This window comes from Varanus komodoensis, unplaced genomic scaffold (assembly GCF_004798865.1).
Source record: "Varanus komodoensis strain SLA01 unplaced genomic scaffold, ASM479886v1 scaffold1, whole genome shotgun sequence".
Lineage (NCBI taxonomy): Eukaryota > Metazoa > Chordata > Lepidosauria > Squamata > Varanidae > Varanus > Varanus komodoensis.
In genome coordinates this window covers 3,628,696-3,647,813 of record NW_025335268.1, presented here as the reverse complement: position 1 = coordinate 3,647,813, position 19,118 = coordinate 3,628,696, and the positions used below count along the sequence as shown (strand labels likewise).

The window sequence follows — 19,118 nt, the reverse complement described above, 5'->3', positions numbered from 1 at the left end:
TAATATAGCCTATGGATGCTATAGAATTGTACCTACCTAGAAACAATTTGTCTCCTAACACACAAAAGGTTACTAAGCAAGATCACTTGAAGACAAAATAGCTGTTTGGGCATTCAGTTTCCTCACATGATTAGAACTGAGTGGAAGACAGTAAGGAGGCACTTACTCATATCCTTTTTCCTGACCTCACTGCCTTCTGTGCATTGGAGGGCAAAGAGCTGCAGCAGAGAGCCTGCTATACTTGTGTAAGTCCTCTCTATGTTCATTTAGACTCCTGCATGATCAGGGTTCTAAGCTGTACTGAAGTCCTACATGGGTACAGTATGTAAAGGACAGGCAAACGAATGTGACAGAAGTGGTGAGGCCAGTCAGTTAATTCTTGATGTCCATCATCCAAGTCTAATCACATGGGGGAATTGAATAGGACTTAAGAATGAAATCTGATACATACATTTAGAAGTGAAGTACCAAATAAGGATTTGCGTCCAAATAAATAGCCTTAGGATCAAGTTGATTATTCCATGCATTGAACTTCCCATAAGCTTCTCCCAGATTCTGGCTCCTGTGCTGAGGTACTAATTGCTGAGATGGCTTTTCTCATGAATCTTAGCAACATTGATGAGGTACTAGTAACTGGGTGAGTAAGAAATCCACAACAATAACTTTATCATCATAATTTTGTTTGTATGTGTTTTCCCTTGGGGACAAATGCTTAAAGTAGCTTACAGCATCAACCAATTTATACAATAAACTACAGCAACATTTTAAAATAATTACATATCATAACAAGATTTAAATAACCATGGACAAAAAGATCTCACATTAATATACACTAGGATTAAACAGTCCAGTAATAATTATACTAAGTTCAAATAAAGCAGAAATAAACCCAGATATTAAAACTACCCTAAGATGCAGCAACCTTTGTGCTTCAGTCTGTCAGTCAGGCCAGGTACGATGGACCACAAAAGCAGGGACCAGATCTTACTACATGGAGTCTAGGTATACATGATACACTTGATTCTGTCGCTTGTGGTGCTATTTCTCTTCCATTATAGTTTTACACATAGAAAAGCAATTCTAATACAATCTGTTTGACAAATGGTAATGATTCCATTATAAAACGATTATTAGCATGTTCTATTGCATTCAGATTTCATTTTAAACAAGGTGCTTAAAGAAATACTGAGTGTAATAATGTAATTAATTACATTTTAAAAGAGTAATATTATTTTAAAAATATTGTCTAGTAGTCTTTTCTTTGGGTTGCTAGTGTTCATTGTTGTGTACTTAACACCATTAGATGCAAGAACCTTAAGAATACATAACTGACAACAACCTTAAACTATGTTACAGTGTGATTCTTACAAATAGATTCTAGTAGTGTGCAGAGATGTCTTGCACAGAGAGAAAGAAGCCAATTCAACTGGCTCCTGCATCTGTAAGGTTTCTGCCGGGACTCTTCAAAGAATATCTTCAGATTTATCAGAAGAACAATATGGGATAAAATATTTTAATTTGCATTATTTCCTGTCGTATCCATAAATGCAAGGTGCCTTGCCATTAAAAATAAATAAAAATTGTTCTGTTGTTAACATAAATGAAATGACCAAATACAGATACTCTGGAACAGGTACTAGGACAGATGAATAATTCTGCACTTGTAAGAGTAGTTATACACTTGTAAGAATAAGTGCATGTTGTTGAAACAAGACACATAATTAAAATGTCAATTTTGCATTGCCTTCTGAAATGTTTTTAAGTGTTTTTTTTGTTTTGTTTTCTGTAATTTTGCTGTTATGCAGTCATTACATTCGTCTAAATTGTAACTCTGCCCTTCTGGCTTCAGTCTTGTTTGGATTATACTGTTCACATGCTGAGCTGTAGGTATAATAGCTGAAATTTGCAATTTATTTATTTATTACTTGATTTATATGCTGCCCCACTAGCCATAGGCTCTCTGGGTAGCTTAAATATTGGACTGCTGGATAATTTAAATGCATCTGATTTCTGCCCTCCACCCTAAGCATTTCCCTTAATAACAGAATAAAATGTAAATATGTGACCAGTGTATGCTGGTTTAAATGATTAGAACACTTAACTACTGCAGTCAGTGATCCCATGCCCAAAGAACACTGGAATCTGGATGTTCCATGTATTTGTAAAGGTGTTGGTGAAGATACTTAATATTCCGAGTTTCATGCATCATTTGCATGAAAAGTGGTTAGGAAAGAAAATGTCTGCATCCAGACATTGATTAAACAAGAATTCCTTCACAGCAGTAGCACAGGTGTAGGAGAAATAGGAAATGACAGAGGATAATCTTTTTGGTATTTCTGTGTTCTGAAGCCCTTCATTTATTGCCAAAATAGGCAAGAATTCTCATGATGCTCATTGCTTTTGATTGGATTTTTAATTTGCTTTCATTTAATTATAATTTGCATTATGTTTTTCCTAATTATAGGCATTTCAGTAAGACAATGGAGGAACTAGTTCATGATCTGGTCTCAGCACTGGAAGAAAGTTCAGAACAAGCAAGAGGAGGTTTTGCAGATACAGGAGATCATTCTCGCAGTGTCTCATGTCTTCTAAAACGCCAGGCCCGAAAACGAAGAGGAAGAAAAAGACGTTCATTTAATACTCATCACCCCTGGGAAACTGGTCATTGTTTAAGTGAAGGTTCTGATTCCAGCCTCGAGGAACCAAACAAGGATTATAGAGAGACTCATGCTAATAATAAGAAAGACCATAGTGACTCTGATGACCAGTTGCTGGTTGCAAAACGCAGGCCAACTTCAAATTTAAATAACCTCAGAGGTAAAAGGCCTCTGTGGCATGAACCTGATTTAGCAGTTGACAACTTAGGAAATAGGACTCTGCGTAGGCGACGGAAGGTGAAACGAATGGCAATTGATCTACCTTCAGAAGTAACAAACACACTGACATTACCCCAACAGCAGGATAACATTAAGGATCAAGAAATGGACAATGACAGCAGATCTTGTCAACATCAAGAACTAATAAAGAGCAAAGTTAAAAAAAGGAAACTAGCAGCAAATAGGCAAGGAGCAGAAATTTTGGATGAAGGAGTTGTAATAGAGAATGATGAAATCAACCATGCAAGCAAGGATAAAATGGATTATGAAGAGCAGAAAGGCTCCGATGAAAACATGAGTGACAGGTTACTTTTAACTTTTAATTTCATTCTTTTCTTTTTATATTGTGATGATTATGTATGCTAAAGTATTCTTCCTATATTTAAATATAAAATATAATAATGTACTATAAAGTGTATATTTAAAATTGTTTAAAGACTTCCTGCCATTTTCAACAATAAAGCCCCTAATATGGGTATTTTAATTAGGAAATCATTTTAGTGCCTGAAAAGTATTTTCTTTATTGAGCCATGTAAATAACATTTGCAATTGTTCTGAAAATAGAAGGGTGATAACGTCAAGCTTTATTATACCCATTTTAAACAATGGAGATTACCCAATGTTATTGCCGTACTTTCTCAGCTTCAGTTTTATTGTGCTAGAGGGACCCACTGCTTGTGCATCAAGACCTAGTGCTTGCACAGTAATCCTGGAAACGATCAGAAACTCTCAGTTCCAGTATGGAATAGATCAATGGAATTCCTTCCTGAAAACACTGCAGACTTCCCCCTTTCCAGAAATGAAGTGTTTCCCTCTTTCCAATCACTGCAGCTAGGTTTCTGTTGTGCTGCATTAAATACTGCCTTATGTTTCATGGCGAGCATGAAAGATGGTGATAGAAAGAAAATGAACACTGACCACTTAATCTTACAGTACTAAAGAGTGAATATATAATAAAATTGTAGGAAAATTATACAGATTAAAAGAAATGATAGAAACTTGCATATTTCATGCAGAATGCAGCTTTTCCTTGTTGCAGAAACTCTTGATTTTTGTTTGTTTTAAGCATAAAACACAGAGAAACTGGCGGCTTTTGCCACTCACATATGATTGCGGGGATGAGAAATGGTGTAAACAAGTGGAATCCAGGGAAGGGTTCAAGTTAAATTTAAAATTAATCTGGTTCTTTGCTGCCAGAATTAGTCTTGAAAGACGTGTCAAGAATGTTTTTCCTTACTGATTTTTACTTGCCCTAGATTAACTGCAAATTTTAGGTTGTGTGCTTGATTTTTTTAAAAAACTTGTCTTCGTTCTCCACTTCTGCTGTGTCCCTCTGGTGTGCAGTAGTTCACTTCTGTATTCAGTGTTATGCTTGCTTGCCCAAGCTGAACTAGGCATTCATGGAAGTCAGCCATACAGGTTGCAGGTCTGCCCTTAGTGGAGGATACTTTATTGCTCCTTTCTGTCTTTCTCCTAAGAAGTCAAGAGTTCAGAAAAAGTCTACATTTTTGGGAACTTTTATATTCCCTGAAATTTAAGTAAGCTAATAATATAGTTATGAAGTGAGAAGTGGGCCTAATATGTTACTGTTGCAAAATACATATAAATACATAATAGTCTGTTGAGTAGAAGGTTGTGAGATACTGGGAGATGGTCAGGAAAAAGGATTCTACACTTTTTGGTTACCAGCCTCCTTGTAGGGTCAAGGGTTGGAAGAATATCAAAAACAAAATGTTATGGTCAGCAGTTCATACTTTACATTTTTCTTTCTGTATGAGTGGAACTGCAGAGCTCTACCCAGTTTACCATATTAATACCCTTGATAATCCAGTTTTTTCATCTGCAAATTGCACTTTAGACTAAGTATATATCTTTCAACAAGCATGTCATCACAAAGGCTGTTTTTCTACAATCATTTTAGTTAATTAAAGCAGTTACTGTCTCTATTCCCCTGTAAATATTTACTGCCCAGTCCCATTATTTGGGATGGACTGTAGCTTAGTGGTCTGCACTTAGGTTATGTTGCTGGCAACTCCAGCCAAGGCTGGGAAGGATCCTGCCCAAAACTCTGGGAGAATCAGTGTCAGTCTACAGTAGTAAGCTTGATGTGGTATAACTCAATGTAAAGTAGATTCCTATATTCCTAACTGTGAATGCATTACTAAATACCAAATGAAAATTAAAATAATGCATTAAAATATCAGATAAAATGAATCAGGCTTTTTCTAAAAGTCTTTACAGTAACACCCCGATAGGTTTTATTAGGGAGGAAGCTCTTTAATTTGGAGAGTGCTTATGGACAAATACTTCTTCAAATGTATTGTAGTATAAATTGAGCATTCTTTTTCAGGCAGTCACAGCAGGTTGGTGGTTGGACTTATATAGGGAGAAGCACTGAAATATATGTAGGGGCAAAAAGCCTAGGGCAGGGGTAGGGAAATTGTGACTCTCCAGATGTTTTGGTCTGCAACTCTCATGATCCTTCACCATTGGCTAGGGCTAATGGGAGTTTTAGGCCACAATATTTGGAGGGCCACAGTTGGCTCAGAACTTATTACCTTTACAGGTAAATATCAGCAGTTTAAATTAAACAAAACCATGTGTCATTTCTGCAGTATCAATCACATGATCCTACCATCCTTCTTTGAAGAAGGAAAATTATTGCATTTGATACTGTGCAGCTTTTGAATCCTTTTGGAAGGCAACCACACAGAGAGATCATTGTAGTAGTTAAACCTGGAGGTATAGGTAATAATGGGTGGTGGTGGTTTAAGTCTCTTGAGTAGAGCTAGTAGACCAGAAGTTGTAATAAAAAGCACTTCTGGTCATAGCTGTTATCCGCTTCTTTGAATGCAGTTTCATATCTATAAGAACTCCTCAGCTGCTCCCAAGTTGTTTTTTCCATTTGAATCCATTTTCCTTGATTTTATGAGTGAGCACAATTGGACCCAAATGAACAGTTTTGGGTGGCTTAACTACACTGTAAACATTTTCCAGATCTTTGGAATTGACAGTCATAAAATTGCTTTTGCACCTCATGCAGCTGAAGGATCATTAAAAGAGCGGGAATGTTAGAACTTAAATCACAGGGGGTATATGTGTCTAATTTCAAGCCTCGCTTCTGTTCATATAAAGTTACTGTCCACAGTGACCTGTAGGAGGCTAGTTTAATGTCACAGATATGTTTGTTCTCTAAAGCATTGTGGGTTTCTATGATTCCTAAAAGAAAAGGAACGCATCTCCTCCTTTGTGGCTTTCATAAATGGAAATCATTCTTCCTTGTAGATAAATAGGAAGTCAGTGGATTCCATTTCAGGGGGATGGGAGAAATAATTTCAGATATGGGGGAATGAAGATTTAAAGTTTTAAACACCACCTCATTCATACATACATACATACATACATACGTACATATATATAAAGATTAAATTGCAAATAACAGAGTCTTTCAAGAGTCTTTGGTGTGGTTAGATTTTAATAACTTAAAACCTCATAGACAGAATAATCACATACGGTGTGAAAAACACTGGTCCTACTGAAATGGCATCCTTATGTGCTTTTGTTTCAAGGCACAGGGCTGCTTCATACATTATATGTAAGAATGTTTGGGTGCTGCCTTCACAGGCACTTATCACTCAACTCCTCAATGTATTTACATTCATAATGCTCATAAGTGTATATTGGCATTTGTGCACTTATGCTTTACATGTATAGATTAAATGTGTAAATGTTACATGTAGAAACATTATGTGCAAAGCAATCCCTCAGAAATTGCATGGAAGTGAATTGCAACCTAATTATTATTATTTTGCTATTTTGATCACATTAATCATACTTGTTTATGCTCAGGGTGACCTTTGATTTTATAGGTTGGTATCATGTAAATATGCTTTCTTCTTCTAAATATTAGAATCACAGTGTGTATTTTTATGTAGTATATCTTTCAGAATATTTGTAAATGTTAAGAAAAAGTCTTTACGTTTCTGGACATTTCTATTTAATGTGCTCAGAATGGTTCTGATTGAGATTTCTCTACCCCCCCCCCCCCGTATCCGCTTTTTTAACCAAGCAGTAGCGTTTGGGATCAAGCTGAATTGCACAGCATAAGAAAGGAGCAGTGAGCATTTGATGGAAACAGATAATAAAATGCATCAATTGTGTCAGCACCTCATTGCAGTCACATCTGGCTTACTGTCAGGGTCCCATTAGATTCCTGTGGTTTTATGTGCCAAAAATAATACGTTCTGTATTTAATGGAACTGGGATATTTGCAGTTTGATTTTTCTCCCTTTTTTTAAAAAAATCATCTTATTTTCTTTTAGGTTTTGTTAAGGCTTAAGTTTCATCTGAGTGCAATCTTGTCTCTTTAAAATTTTATGACTGGGATATCAATTGCACTTTTGATTTGTTTCTCTCTCTCCATTATTACAGTGAATCCAGCAGTCTGAGCAGTAGTGATGCTGGTTTATTTACCAATGATGAGGGAAGACAAGGTACTGAAACAGTTTCATTTTTTTATTATAAAAATTGTGTCAGTTTCAGGCCTTAAAGCACTGCATAAGTAGGTGATGTATATCTCAAATTTTTAAACTTCTGCATAGCAAATGTGGATTTCATTTGGTCAGTTTTCTTTTTTTAAACCATGCAAATATTTTTATGTTTAGGGCCCAAGATAAATGTGGAGTCCACTTATTAGTAACTTTAAGCATAAGTTGTCTTTTGGTTAAGTTTTTGTGAACACTAAAATGTTGTGGGGTTTTTTTTCTTTTGATGTAGATAAAAAACTTCCTATGTCCTTTTGTAGTTATCAGTTTTTTCCACTGGATAATTACTATGAATCACAGTGCTATAACAGCAATTTGTGCAATCAAGCATAAGGGTTTAAATGCCAAAATGAGGGCATGACTTGTCCCCAGTGCTATCTCACCTGTTAAAGCACTGTTAATGCACTGGGTTTTTCACCCCACAAACAGCCTCCTAATTCTGCAAGTGGTACCACCACACAAGATTCTAAACTTGTTTCAGTTGTATTAATGTTGGTCATTTTGACATGTCAAAAAATTCTCAAAGGTTTAAAATCTTTAAAAAGCAGATTGTAGTGGTGATGGTGAGGGAATAAGGCATTTAACTGCTACGTATGAAATAAGGAAATTCTAAGGTATTGTAATCAAAAGCCATAACTCATTGATCATGGAAGATATCCCAGGTTTTATGCCATATATCTCTACTTAACAAACTTGTGTAGCAGAACTGGGAAAATCCTCAGAACTAGGTAGGCCAGTAGACTAACCCCATATAATGTTGCTCCACATATTAAGTTATATTTAACAGTGTGATTTCAACATATATGTAGGTTGGCAATGGTGAAGAAATCATCTTTCTCGCTTTGGTATCCCATATAATAATTGCAAAATTTGTTTAAAGTGGAATTAAATGAACAAAATTCAGTGATAAAAGGCAAATGTGATTTTTATATATGGTCATGCAACATGGTGTTTTTGATTGTAGTATTTGAGTGTACTTTAGCCCAGTTCAAAACCTTCAGAGTGCAGACACTGTCCTATTTCACGGTAACAGAATTCAGAAATATGTACTTCTTTTTAAGTCATGTATTTTCTATTCTTCAAAAGCACTAGTCTCAAATTTAGTCTCCTTAAGACTATACTGAAGTAAGTAGCTGGGATTTCTTTTTTTTTAGGGTTACTGGTCACTCTCTAACTGTGGTTAACAGATGGTGTGTTACCTTATCTATCCCCCGTTTTCTGTCCTTGGGCACATGTGCTAACAGAGTCCCTTTTTAAACAGAGTGTGAAGATGACCAAAAATACCCCTCCTTTTTTGTACAGTTGTGATAACTCAAGTTGACGAATAGTGCCCTTCTGTCAGTACTGCATTGTTAGATCTTTAAATGTACTCAAATCTAGTTGACAAAAACAGCCACTGAAAGCTCATTTTATTAAGAAGCAATCCTACTTTCCTAGATACCTGCTGAGGGGCCCTAGGATCCTGGGAATTGCCCTCCTCTGAGGTTGGAGACATTGCTTCAGCCTTGGAAGAGGGAACCAGTCATCCAACTCTACACAGAATTGTGCCAGCTGCCCTGTGTGTTGAGAAAAGTGACTTCAGAGAGGAGGGAAAGGGAGAATTTTGGTGGGCTGGGATAGGAAGAGATGGGTTTGACCAGAGTATGTCCTGTCCAGTGGTGTCTCTAGCCTCCTTCCTTCCCCCTTGGAAGTGAACAGAAGCCCATCTAGCAAAAACTATTGGGTGGGAGAACAGGGAGGCAAACTCTAAATTGGATGAGCTGGAATATTACCACATCTTTAAATAATTCCCTTTAATAAGCATCTTAAATTGTGATAATAGTGAAAAAAATATTTCTAGTGATGGTGTCACTTCCATACCTATACCTTAGAAACTTTTATGTGTAGAGAGTTTATTTTGTTTTAAAATGTTGTATCTGAGATTTTATGTTCTTTACACTTTTAGAAACTAAAAACACAATAGGTAGGTTCATAGGCCATAATATGTTGTGTTGGTTTTTTTTACCATTGTTGTTCTGTTGTATTGTCCCAACTATTATGGTATATCAGTATGGTACCTTTGGTTCTTAGAAGCCACAAATTAAACAGCAGTCTGTTCTGTGGCTTCTCAGTACCACAATGGTTTGGTTGTGTCATCAGAATCTGGAAAATTTGACTCACGGTACCAATGCAAAACCAAAGAGCCATTTGGCAAGAGGCGACCATTTTCAGTCTTGCCAAGTGGCTAGCAGAGGGTGTCACTGACAGCCACTCTTTTGCACAGCTGTAAGAGAAGTCTCCACTCTGCCACCTCTTCTTTGGGGCAGAAGTAGATGATCAAGTAGTTGATGCTGGGAAAGACATAGCACCTCTCAGCTGATTCCCCCCAAGTGTGCCAGAGGGAGGAGTGAGAATCAGGTGGGTGCCTGTGCCCAGTTGGGGGCTGCACCACTCAGCTGATTCCCACACCAAGACCCCCATAGTTGCTCCTACCACCCAGAGAGGTGTCTACTGCTTGCAGGAAAAGCAAGCAGTGAGAACAGGGATGGGGGGGAAGTTAGCAGGGGAATCAGCTGAATGATGCTGCTGCCCAGTTGATTTCCACCCCTCCCACTGGAGTGAGGGGCTTCCCTCTGGCTTGCACAGGTGGGGGGACACTTGGCAAATCAGATGGGTGTCACAGCTTTTCATAGAGCGGGCAGGATAGGGTTCAGCTGACTGATACTACTCCTTTCCACTGCCCTATTCACCTGATTCCCCCCCTCCCCCAATTTTGCCTGAGCATGCATTAGGTATCCTACTCCTGCCCCAGTACTCACCTCTAGAGGTGGAAGGAAGGGTGCCTGATTAGACCCTTGGTCTCTTTGCTGCACTTGTGCCCTGTTTCCACCAGACAGGTTGCCTGATACCTACAGTGAGCAAAAATCAGTTTATGATCATGACTGTCAAAGAGAGGAACCTCATTCCTCCCTACATTGTTTCCCGGAGTACCATCAGGAAATGTGAGAAGGAAAGCCATGGCAGAAGGGAGACAAATTACCACCATGTACCCAATTGTCTGTCAGACACATCAAGATAAAAAGCTGCCAACCATAGTAACCAGGCAGGGTTGTTTGTCATGAAATTAGGCAATGAGTTCCACGTAGATCCAGCCTCAAGATTTTTTAAAAGAATAAAATGGAATAGGAGCTTTAATCTGGTCACAACCTGATTCATCATAGACCTAAGTGCTAGTTGCAATGTTGTTCCTTCACTGTCCAGAGCAGCTTTCTGCAGGACACAGAATGCTGCAAGGAGAAGTAGGAATTTGCAGGAATCATATCGCTGTGTTTCCTTCTCCAGCAGGGCTATCTCATGATAACAGTTCTGGTTATCATGATAAGCAGTTGTGAAAAGCAGCTGTGATAAGTAGTGCCAATAATATAGTAGCTACTGCGTCATCTCCTTTATGTGTTGCATAAAGCTTAAGTAGGATTCAGTGCTTTAAAAAAAAAACGAAAGAAAGCCACAGGCCCCAAATTTTGCACATGGTCTCTCATCAAGAGAAGAGTGTGAGGCTTCACCTAAGGAATATTAATCTTTATTTTATTGTTCTCCAGAAGAACTTGAACAGTATTCCCGAATCATGCAACTTTCCATCTCAAAATTGTCACTGCCAAAGGAGGCTGCATCTCTTTTATGTTGCTGAGCAGGCTGTCACTCTTTGCTGTCTCCAGGGAGTCATGTTCTCATCAGCTAAGCTGTAGAGCCCTTTCCACAATTGGATGCATTTTCATAATGTCATCCTTGACCACCTGCCCTATTACCACCTGTGCCTCTGCAGCTGTCTGCCCTGCCCAGAAATTTAAACATGGCTTTTGGGTACTAAAATTTAAGTTATGCACATGAGAGTTTCAGATGTTGTTCAGACTGCTTAATTTTGTTTTTCTTTCAGATTTTTGTATCAAAGAACCATTAAAATATCCCTGGACTCTTTTTGTTTCTTGTGGCACTGTCATCCTTCATTTAAAAGCAACTTTTTCAAAACTTATTTCTTAATGAACTTAATCCGGTTAATTCTGTTTGGTCACATCTGTTCATGATAGTTCCCCCTTTTATATACCATACAAATCATGAAATTAGGCTAATTATATAACATTATCAAGTGCAAAGGACTGGTTTCACAGTTCTATACCTTTTAATTCCCTGCAGGAGATTAATTCTATCTGCTGTTTGTGTTGAAATAGCAATAACTTGAATAGATTTCCTTGCTGTTTACAGAAAAAAGATTAGTGTGTTGTTTTTCACATATCCAAACTGTTTGTAAAAGATTACATTTTATGTCCTCATGTTGGTGACAATACTTTTCATGCTTGAGCTGCATTACAGAAGCTACTATAGTACAGCAGGAAAGAAAAAAGTTGTTCTGTGGATAATAAACCCTAGTCTTCCTTTTTTATTGTGTTAACACAGGAGATGATGAGCAGAGTGACTGGTTTCATGAAAGTGAACCTGGAGGTGCTTGTGGAATCACTGGGATCATTCCCTGGTGGGAAAAGGAAGAGCCATCAGAACTAGAGAAAGAATTGCCTGATCCAGTCTTTGAAAGTATCTTAACAGGAAGCTTCCCTCTTATGTCCCATTCAGGCAAAAGAGGTCAGCAGCTTTTAAATGTCAGCATAACTCATTTTAAGATTTATATCCTTTGGCAGGTGTTGCTGATTGTTAATGGAAGCCAAGGTTTGTGATCAAAGACTCTTCTTACTTTCTTTTTATTTCATCCTTGCTTTATTTAGTACAAGAATGCTTTTGACAAAGTAAAACATGACAAGATAATGGAGTTGTTGGTAAACAGAAGTCTTGATTCAAGGGATATTTTTATAATGAGAAACTTTAACTGACAAGAAGGATGTATACTTTTAATTTGTGCCCTAATAACATCTTTAAAGAATAACATGCTGATATTGTTGTTAATGGAGAGTTTATCAACTACATTCAACATATAAGGAATAAACATGGTCAGAAACTTGATGTAAAAAAAACCAAATATGTGGTACTTAGAAAAAGGAAGTAGTCCAAGATATACAGTTAAAAATTCAGAATGGAAATGTGGATTGAGTAGATTGATAAATATAAATATATTGGGATTTAACTGAGCAAATAATTGGGTCATAATAATGCAATAGAAGTTAGGATACAGATGGCCTGGACTAGCTTTTTAAGATGACAATTGTAATATGTAACAAAAACTTAACATTAGCCTTGAGACTGTGCATTGTGTGCTGTGTATCAGTTCTACTGAATGGTATGGAATCATGGACTAACACAGACTACCATAGAAAAAGGTAACTTTTGAAATTTGGATTTATTGTAGTATATTACAAATGTCATAGACTGAGAATGTTATCACCAAAGAAGTAAGAGAATGCAGAAAGATCAAGAAAAACTGTAAAAATGGGATAGGAATACAATACCATTGTTCAAAGTATTCATAGCTACAAACTGTTTAGCTATGATGATGTCCAACTTCTGATATGTGGAGGGGAGGGGGGCTTAAAAGAATCACATGCAGTGACCATAGGCTTGGATCCCGTATTGGCTTCTGCCTGTAGAAGCACTCCCTGAGCAGGGTTCCACTGAGGGCACTATGCCCCGCGGAGGGTAGAGAGGTGAACTTGGCCAATCTCCCTTTCAGTCCTGGTCCCCAACACTGTAGAGTAGATGTTCATGAGAGAGAGAGAGGACGGCACTTTGGGGGGCAGGGAAGATTACCATCTTCCCCATTCATGCCAGTGGAGATGTTTTCCACTTTCCCTGACTGAAAGCCTTCCAGAAATGCAAGAAGCCCTTCTATCTGCAAAAGGCACATCCTGGATCTGAACCATAATTGTTTGCATCATTGTATAAGTTCTCACAAATTTCAGTGGGATTTTTTTTCCTTTTTGTAAACACTACATTCCCCATTGTTGTTGCAGAAATCTCTCACTGAGCTTTCATAAATTTCCAAACTTCCATTATGTTTTCCATGGCTACTTTTCTAAATCCACTGATATTCATTCTGTCTTTCATACTTAAAAAGCAAGCCCAGTAATAGATATTGGCTTTTAAGCTTTAGTGAGTTGTTCCTTTGCAGCTCTCAAGAACTCAGAAATATATTGTCTTAAATGCAGTTATGGCTGAAAAAAAGTTACCTTTTCAAATAGTTGTAGGTAGCATTATTCAAGAGTTATCATGGGGGACAAGGCTATCAATGAACACTAGTCATGATGGCTATATATTGCCTTCGGTATCAGAGGCAGGATGCTTTTCAATACTGGCTGCGTGGCCGTAGGAGTGGGAGGGCGCTGTTGCACTCATAACCTGTTTGCATTCATGGCTTCCCATGTCCATCTGGTTTACCTAGGAACAGTATGCTGGATTACATGGTATGATCCAGTTCTTATTTTTATAGTTTTTTGGTTTTGCTCTCCTCCCATGGTCTCTAGCAAACATTAGTTTTTCCCATTTCAGTAGCAGTAACTGACAAAAGCAGTTTGGACAGTAAATGACACATGCCAAAATTACCTCCCAGCTACCCAGTTCACGGCATTGGTGGTTGTTAATCATGAAGTCGTGTCTGACCCATTGCGACCCCATGGACAACATTCCTCCAGGCCTTCCTGTCCTCCACCATCCCTCAGAGTCCACTCAAGCTCACACCAACTGCTTCAGTGACTCCATCTAGCCACCTCATTCTCTACTGCCCCCTTCTTTTTTTGCCATCTGTTGTTCCCAGCATTAGGCTCTTCTCCAGGGAGTCCTTCCTTCTCATTAGGTGGCCAAAGTATTTAAGTTTCATCTTCAGTATCTGGCCTTCTAAAGAGCAGTCAGGGTTGATCTCCTCTAAGACTGACTGGTTTGATCACCTTGCAGTCCAGGGGACTCGCAGGAGTCTTCTCCAGCACCACAATTCAAAGGCCTCAATTCTTCAGCACTCAGCCTTCCTTATGGTCCAGCTTTCGCAGCCATACATTGCAACTGGGAAAGCCATAGCCTTGACTATACGCACTTTTGTTGGCAGGGTGATGTCTCTGCTTTTTAGTATGCTGTCTAGATTTGCCATAGCTTTCCTCCCCAGGAGCAAGCGTCTTTTAATTTCTTGGCTGCAGTCCCCATCTGCAGTGATCTTGGAGCCCAGGAAAATAAAATCTGTCACTACCTCCATTTCTTCCCCTTCTATTTGCCAGGAAGTGAGAGGACCGAATGCCATGATCTTGGTTTTCTTAATGTTGAGTTTCAAGCCAACTTTTGCGCTCTTCTCCTTCACCCACATCAAGAGGCTGTTTAGTTCCTCTTTACTTTCTGCCATTAGAGTGGTATCATCTGCATATGAATTGGCTCTGGTGCCATGAAAGCAATAAGAGAAACATAAGGATCACCCTTAGGTGGTCTATGCCTGATAATGTACCATGTAAAAATGAATTGATAGACAATAGAGCAGGAGCATTTGCTTCATTTTATTTCCAACAATGTAACTGTGTCATCTACATCAGAAAGTTTCTCTGTATACTATCATAACTAGTGCAGGGTAACATTATGTGTGTTTGAGCATTCTAGTAAGTTGTCAGTCATACAACAGTATAATACATAGTAACACCAAATGTGGATTTTACATTGTCTTACAGTTGAATATTATTGAGAATTTTTTTCATAAGTAGTAAATTCATCTGACTAGCATTTACTCTGTTTAGTGGTTGTACACAATAAAGCAAAGCAAAGTCTAACAAAAAATTAATGAACAAGGAGAAGGGATCCTTTTTCATAGTTTGACTCTAGATTGTGAATCTATTGGTATTTCATGCGTTTAAATTGAGTTGTAATTCTGTTTTGTAGATTTCCAGACAAGATTTAGTCACCTTCATGGAATGCCAGCAAGGAACATCAAAAAAGCTGCAGGAAATTCAACCACAATGGTAGGCTGCCTTTCATAATTTACAATGACCTACACTTTCCTGTTAAATTATAGGATTTAAAAGTATCTACTGTTTGTGAATAAGTGAAAATGGTTGTGTGAAAATCAGAGAAGCAACACTAAGCAACACTTTTGACATTTTTAATAGTTGTTGCCTCTCCTTTCAGAACTACACCAATTTTTTGAACAGAACATGAATGCTGTTTCTGAAGGTCAAATTGACAGCATTAAATATAGTCTACAGGTGCTTTATGTATTAAACTGAGGTGGTCATCTTTTAATTATGGAAATGCTTCCATGTATCTTTTACCCCAAAATCATTTTTTGGTGTGATGGGTAGAAATTAGTTTAAGGATTATATGCAGTTCCTCTTCTATTTCTGTACAGCTGTAGTCATAGATATGTTTAGACTAGTCTGTTCACTTTTAGTATAATTACCAATAACGTAATTCTATTGTATAGCAATCTCAGAATTCCTCTGATTTTGATAGAAGGCATAGTTAATCTGAAAATAGAAAACACACTATCAGTTTAGTTTGAAACTGTAGAGAATAGCTAAAACAAGTGCTTGCTCACTTAATAAATGCAATAGCAAATTGGGGGAGGGAAGCATATGTAGAAACCATTTTGGGTAACTGAAGAGAATTTTAAATTTCTGTGTTTAGAAATAGCAGCTCTGAGTTGAATAATCTGTTTTAAAACCTTGGCCTGTGAACTTTACCTTTAAGGGTAATGAATCAGATGAATGGTATCTAGTTGCTGGTTTCAGATCTTCCTATTTTTATTTTTGGTTCACTGCTTGCTTGAGCATATCTGGGATTTGTAGCCCATTTTCTAGGCTTATTGCAATCTCTCTCTGGTATTTTATAGAAGCTATTACAACTGATAGGTTAACTTCATGGTATTGATGATACATGGCTTAACCACGCTAAAAACTGCCTTCCCCCTCTAAATTGTAAAAAGGTGATTAAGTTTCAATTGATGGAGATATACTGTATCTGTATACATGTAAGGAGAGGTAAGAATTGTTTTCTGGTACAATGTCTCAATAGTTGAAGCCCTGTCTTCTGCCCAGAACATACAGTGTGGATGTTTAAATTGTAGCATACAGGAAATATTTTGGAGTGTTAAATGATTCTCAGAAAGCTGTATATATTTGTGTAGCCAAATGATTGTAGGAGACAGTAGCCTCTGGGTCACCTCCCCTCCCCCACCATATAGCTACAATTGCTGCTGTTGATTCAGGTTATACACATACATTTTTGATGATGGCATGCTTTTATGATTTTCTCTATACATTTCACAGAAAAAAATATTTACTTGGATAATTGCTTGTATCAAATGTTGGCTTGTAGAGGAAAAACAAATCAAAGGACATGCTGTTGCGCTTTGGATAACATGACAACCCACCATTGGTTATTTATCCCCTTGTAAAACTGCAGCGCACAAAGGGTTTATGCATCTACCATTTTGAATATGCAGTTGAGCTTTGTTGTGTCATACAAACCCAGCAGACTGGGGGTTAGGAGAGATTTTATTGTTCTCTTTCTGGATTTTCATGCCACAACACTCCAGAGTGGGAGATGATATGCAATATGACACTGGTGAGTATCACAACTCATCATTTGTTAAATAACACACAATAAGTCTAAGCATGTTGTACAAATCCAGTCTTATCTTCTTGCATCCCATGTATGTGAGGTTTTCTTAGTAGTGTAGGTGTGTGAATTGCTGCAAATACAACAATTTTATAGGGAAGATTAAATACATGGGCAATAATACACTAATATTAGTTACCATGCATTATTTCCTCCTTTATAGGCAGCTTTGCAAGGTTTTCCCCCTTGCAAATTTGGCCTGTCAAGACAGAACACATATGCATTTGAGTCATCAGTGAGGAAATTTCAAAGGCAATCTTTAAAATGCTGAAACCCAATGGCAAAAAAATGTAATACCTATGACATCTGCTAATGCGGAACAAGAAGTAATTACTGCTATTAGATAGTTACATTGGAAGCAAAAGTGCTTTTAGAAAGATTAATTTCCTGAGCTAAGGAATACTGCAAATGCAACTCATTGAACAGAATTGGGATGATGACCTAATTCTTTCACTTTTAACGCAGATGAGGTTGTGATGCCTACACAGGAACAGTGGCTCAATATCTCTGAAAGAAAAAAGTAGGGGAAGGACACACTTTCTGATGAGGTATCATCTGAGCACAGTGCCAAGTTGTAAACTGTGTATGCATTGCTCATACAAACCTGACAGTGTGTTGTATCCATATTATCTAATAAAGCTGAGCTTCCCAGAACTACGCTATGTACAATGAGCTAAGTACTGGAAATGCTGGGACTGCTTTAACTAATCCTGCCCAAACACCCCTTATGGACCATGGTAGGATTGGATGATAACATAAAACTTTTATTTCTTACTCTATTTTATCCTTCCACTTCTTAAAAAAATGTATATAAAGTAGCTTAAAAGTAACAATACAATCAAACCATAATACAACTTTAAAGTATAAAACAAAAACAATTCACAGTCAATTAAAGTAGCAGCAGAAAACATAGGACAATCCCCAGGAATAAAGTTCAGTGGGACTTACTCTCAGATAAGGAGATACAGAATTGCAGCTCAGAATCCTGAAGAAAGTCTGGCTGAACATTATAATCTTTCCCAGTCTGCTAAACTTACTCAGTAAAGGAGCCAGTTATACTTCCCCTGAGAGGTTGTTCCAAAACCTAAGCACTTAGTGGTTTCTTCATCAAATGTAGCTAACTTCTGGACATCCAGGGTCCATTGTCTGTGGGCACCTTGGAAAAACCCCCCAATTCCCTTGTGCTTTTTAGCATCACAGTGGTTACATTTAGCTTATTTCCAAGCTCAGCTTTGCTCAAGTTTTGGTGCTTGGTTACAGAAAATAATGGGAAAAAAACCTAGATGCAAATGGGTTTCTATTTGTACGGTAGGCTACCGTTTTCTTTTGCTATACTTGTGTATCCTGAAGAGCCATTTTTGTCAGCTGGGAAGTGGCCTGTGAGGTAATATTGGGTAGTGGTGGGGATTGCAGCTTAAAGGGATTCCATGGGAAACACACACACACACCACTTACGGGAGCAAAAGAGCAGTTTAAAAAAGGAATTACACTTTTAGAGAACTAATAATAGTCTTCCTTTAGATGTGCTCATTTAAAAAAATGGATTGGATAGACACCTGTCAGAGATGATATAGATGGAGGAAAGCCTTTTTCTGGACTACATAATCCATTTGTAGTGATACTTACTCTAGGATACCTTCTGAAGCTCCGCATTGCTTCTGAGATCAAGATGCTTTTGAAGTTTTTATTTCCTAGGTGTCTTATTTGTATACAGTCTTTAAATTTACAGATTCTTCAGTGGGATTTACATGTAGTAAATAGTGTTTCAAAACACTATTAAAGTCATAATGATTACTTTCACAGGAAATGTATAAATTATGCAGTGTGGATTGTTCATCACAAACATCTTTTTTTAAAACAAGGATATATGCAGTCATGAAACATGTATATGCCCCTTTCATATAACCTTGCTTAAACCCTGTCAAAAACCCTGTTTTAAAAGAAGCTTTTGACAGTGATAATGGGGGTGGGCTGCAGTTTTCCATTTTCTCAAGCACCTAAAGGCTCAGGGAAGGATGGAAAAAGTGGAGGATACAGAACTTGCAAGGTCAAACTTAAAACCTAGAGGGTCTTGCTGTGTTGTAGTTGCCACCCACTTTTCCAGGCAAATATCTTCTTTCAGTTTTGCTTT

General features: G+C 37.7%; 1 protein-coding gene across 2 annotated transcripts in view; it reads left to right on the top strand.

Annotated features, from left to right (window-relative positions):
• GPATCH2 (G-patch domain containing 2) overlaps positions 1-19,118 on the top strand; it is a 134,602-nt gene that overhangs the window by 3,269 nt on the left and 112,215 nt on the right. For both annotated transcript variants that reach the window (XM_044426858.1, XM_044426781.1), the window contains exons 2-5: positions 2,465-3,181; positions 7,308-7,369; positions 11,852-12,034; positions 15,251-15,330. In XM_044426858.1, coding sequence (XP_044282793.1) covers positions 2,465-3,181; positions 7,308-7,369; positions 11,852-12,034; positions 15,251-15,330 — 1,042 coding nt within the window. The remainder of the gene's footprint in view (positions 1-2,464; positions 3,182-7,307; positions 7,370-11,851; positions 12,035-15,250; positions 15,331-19,118) is intronic.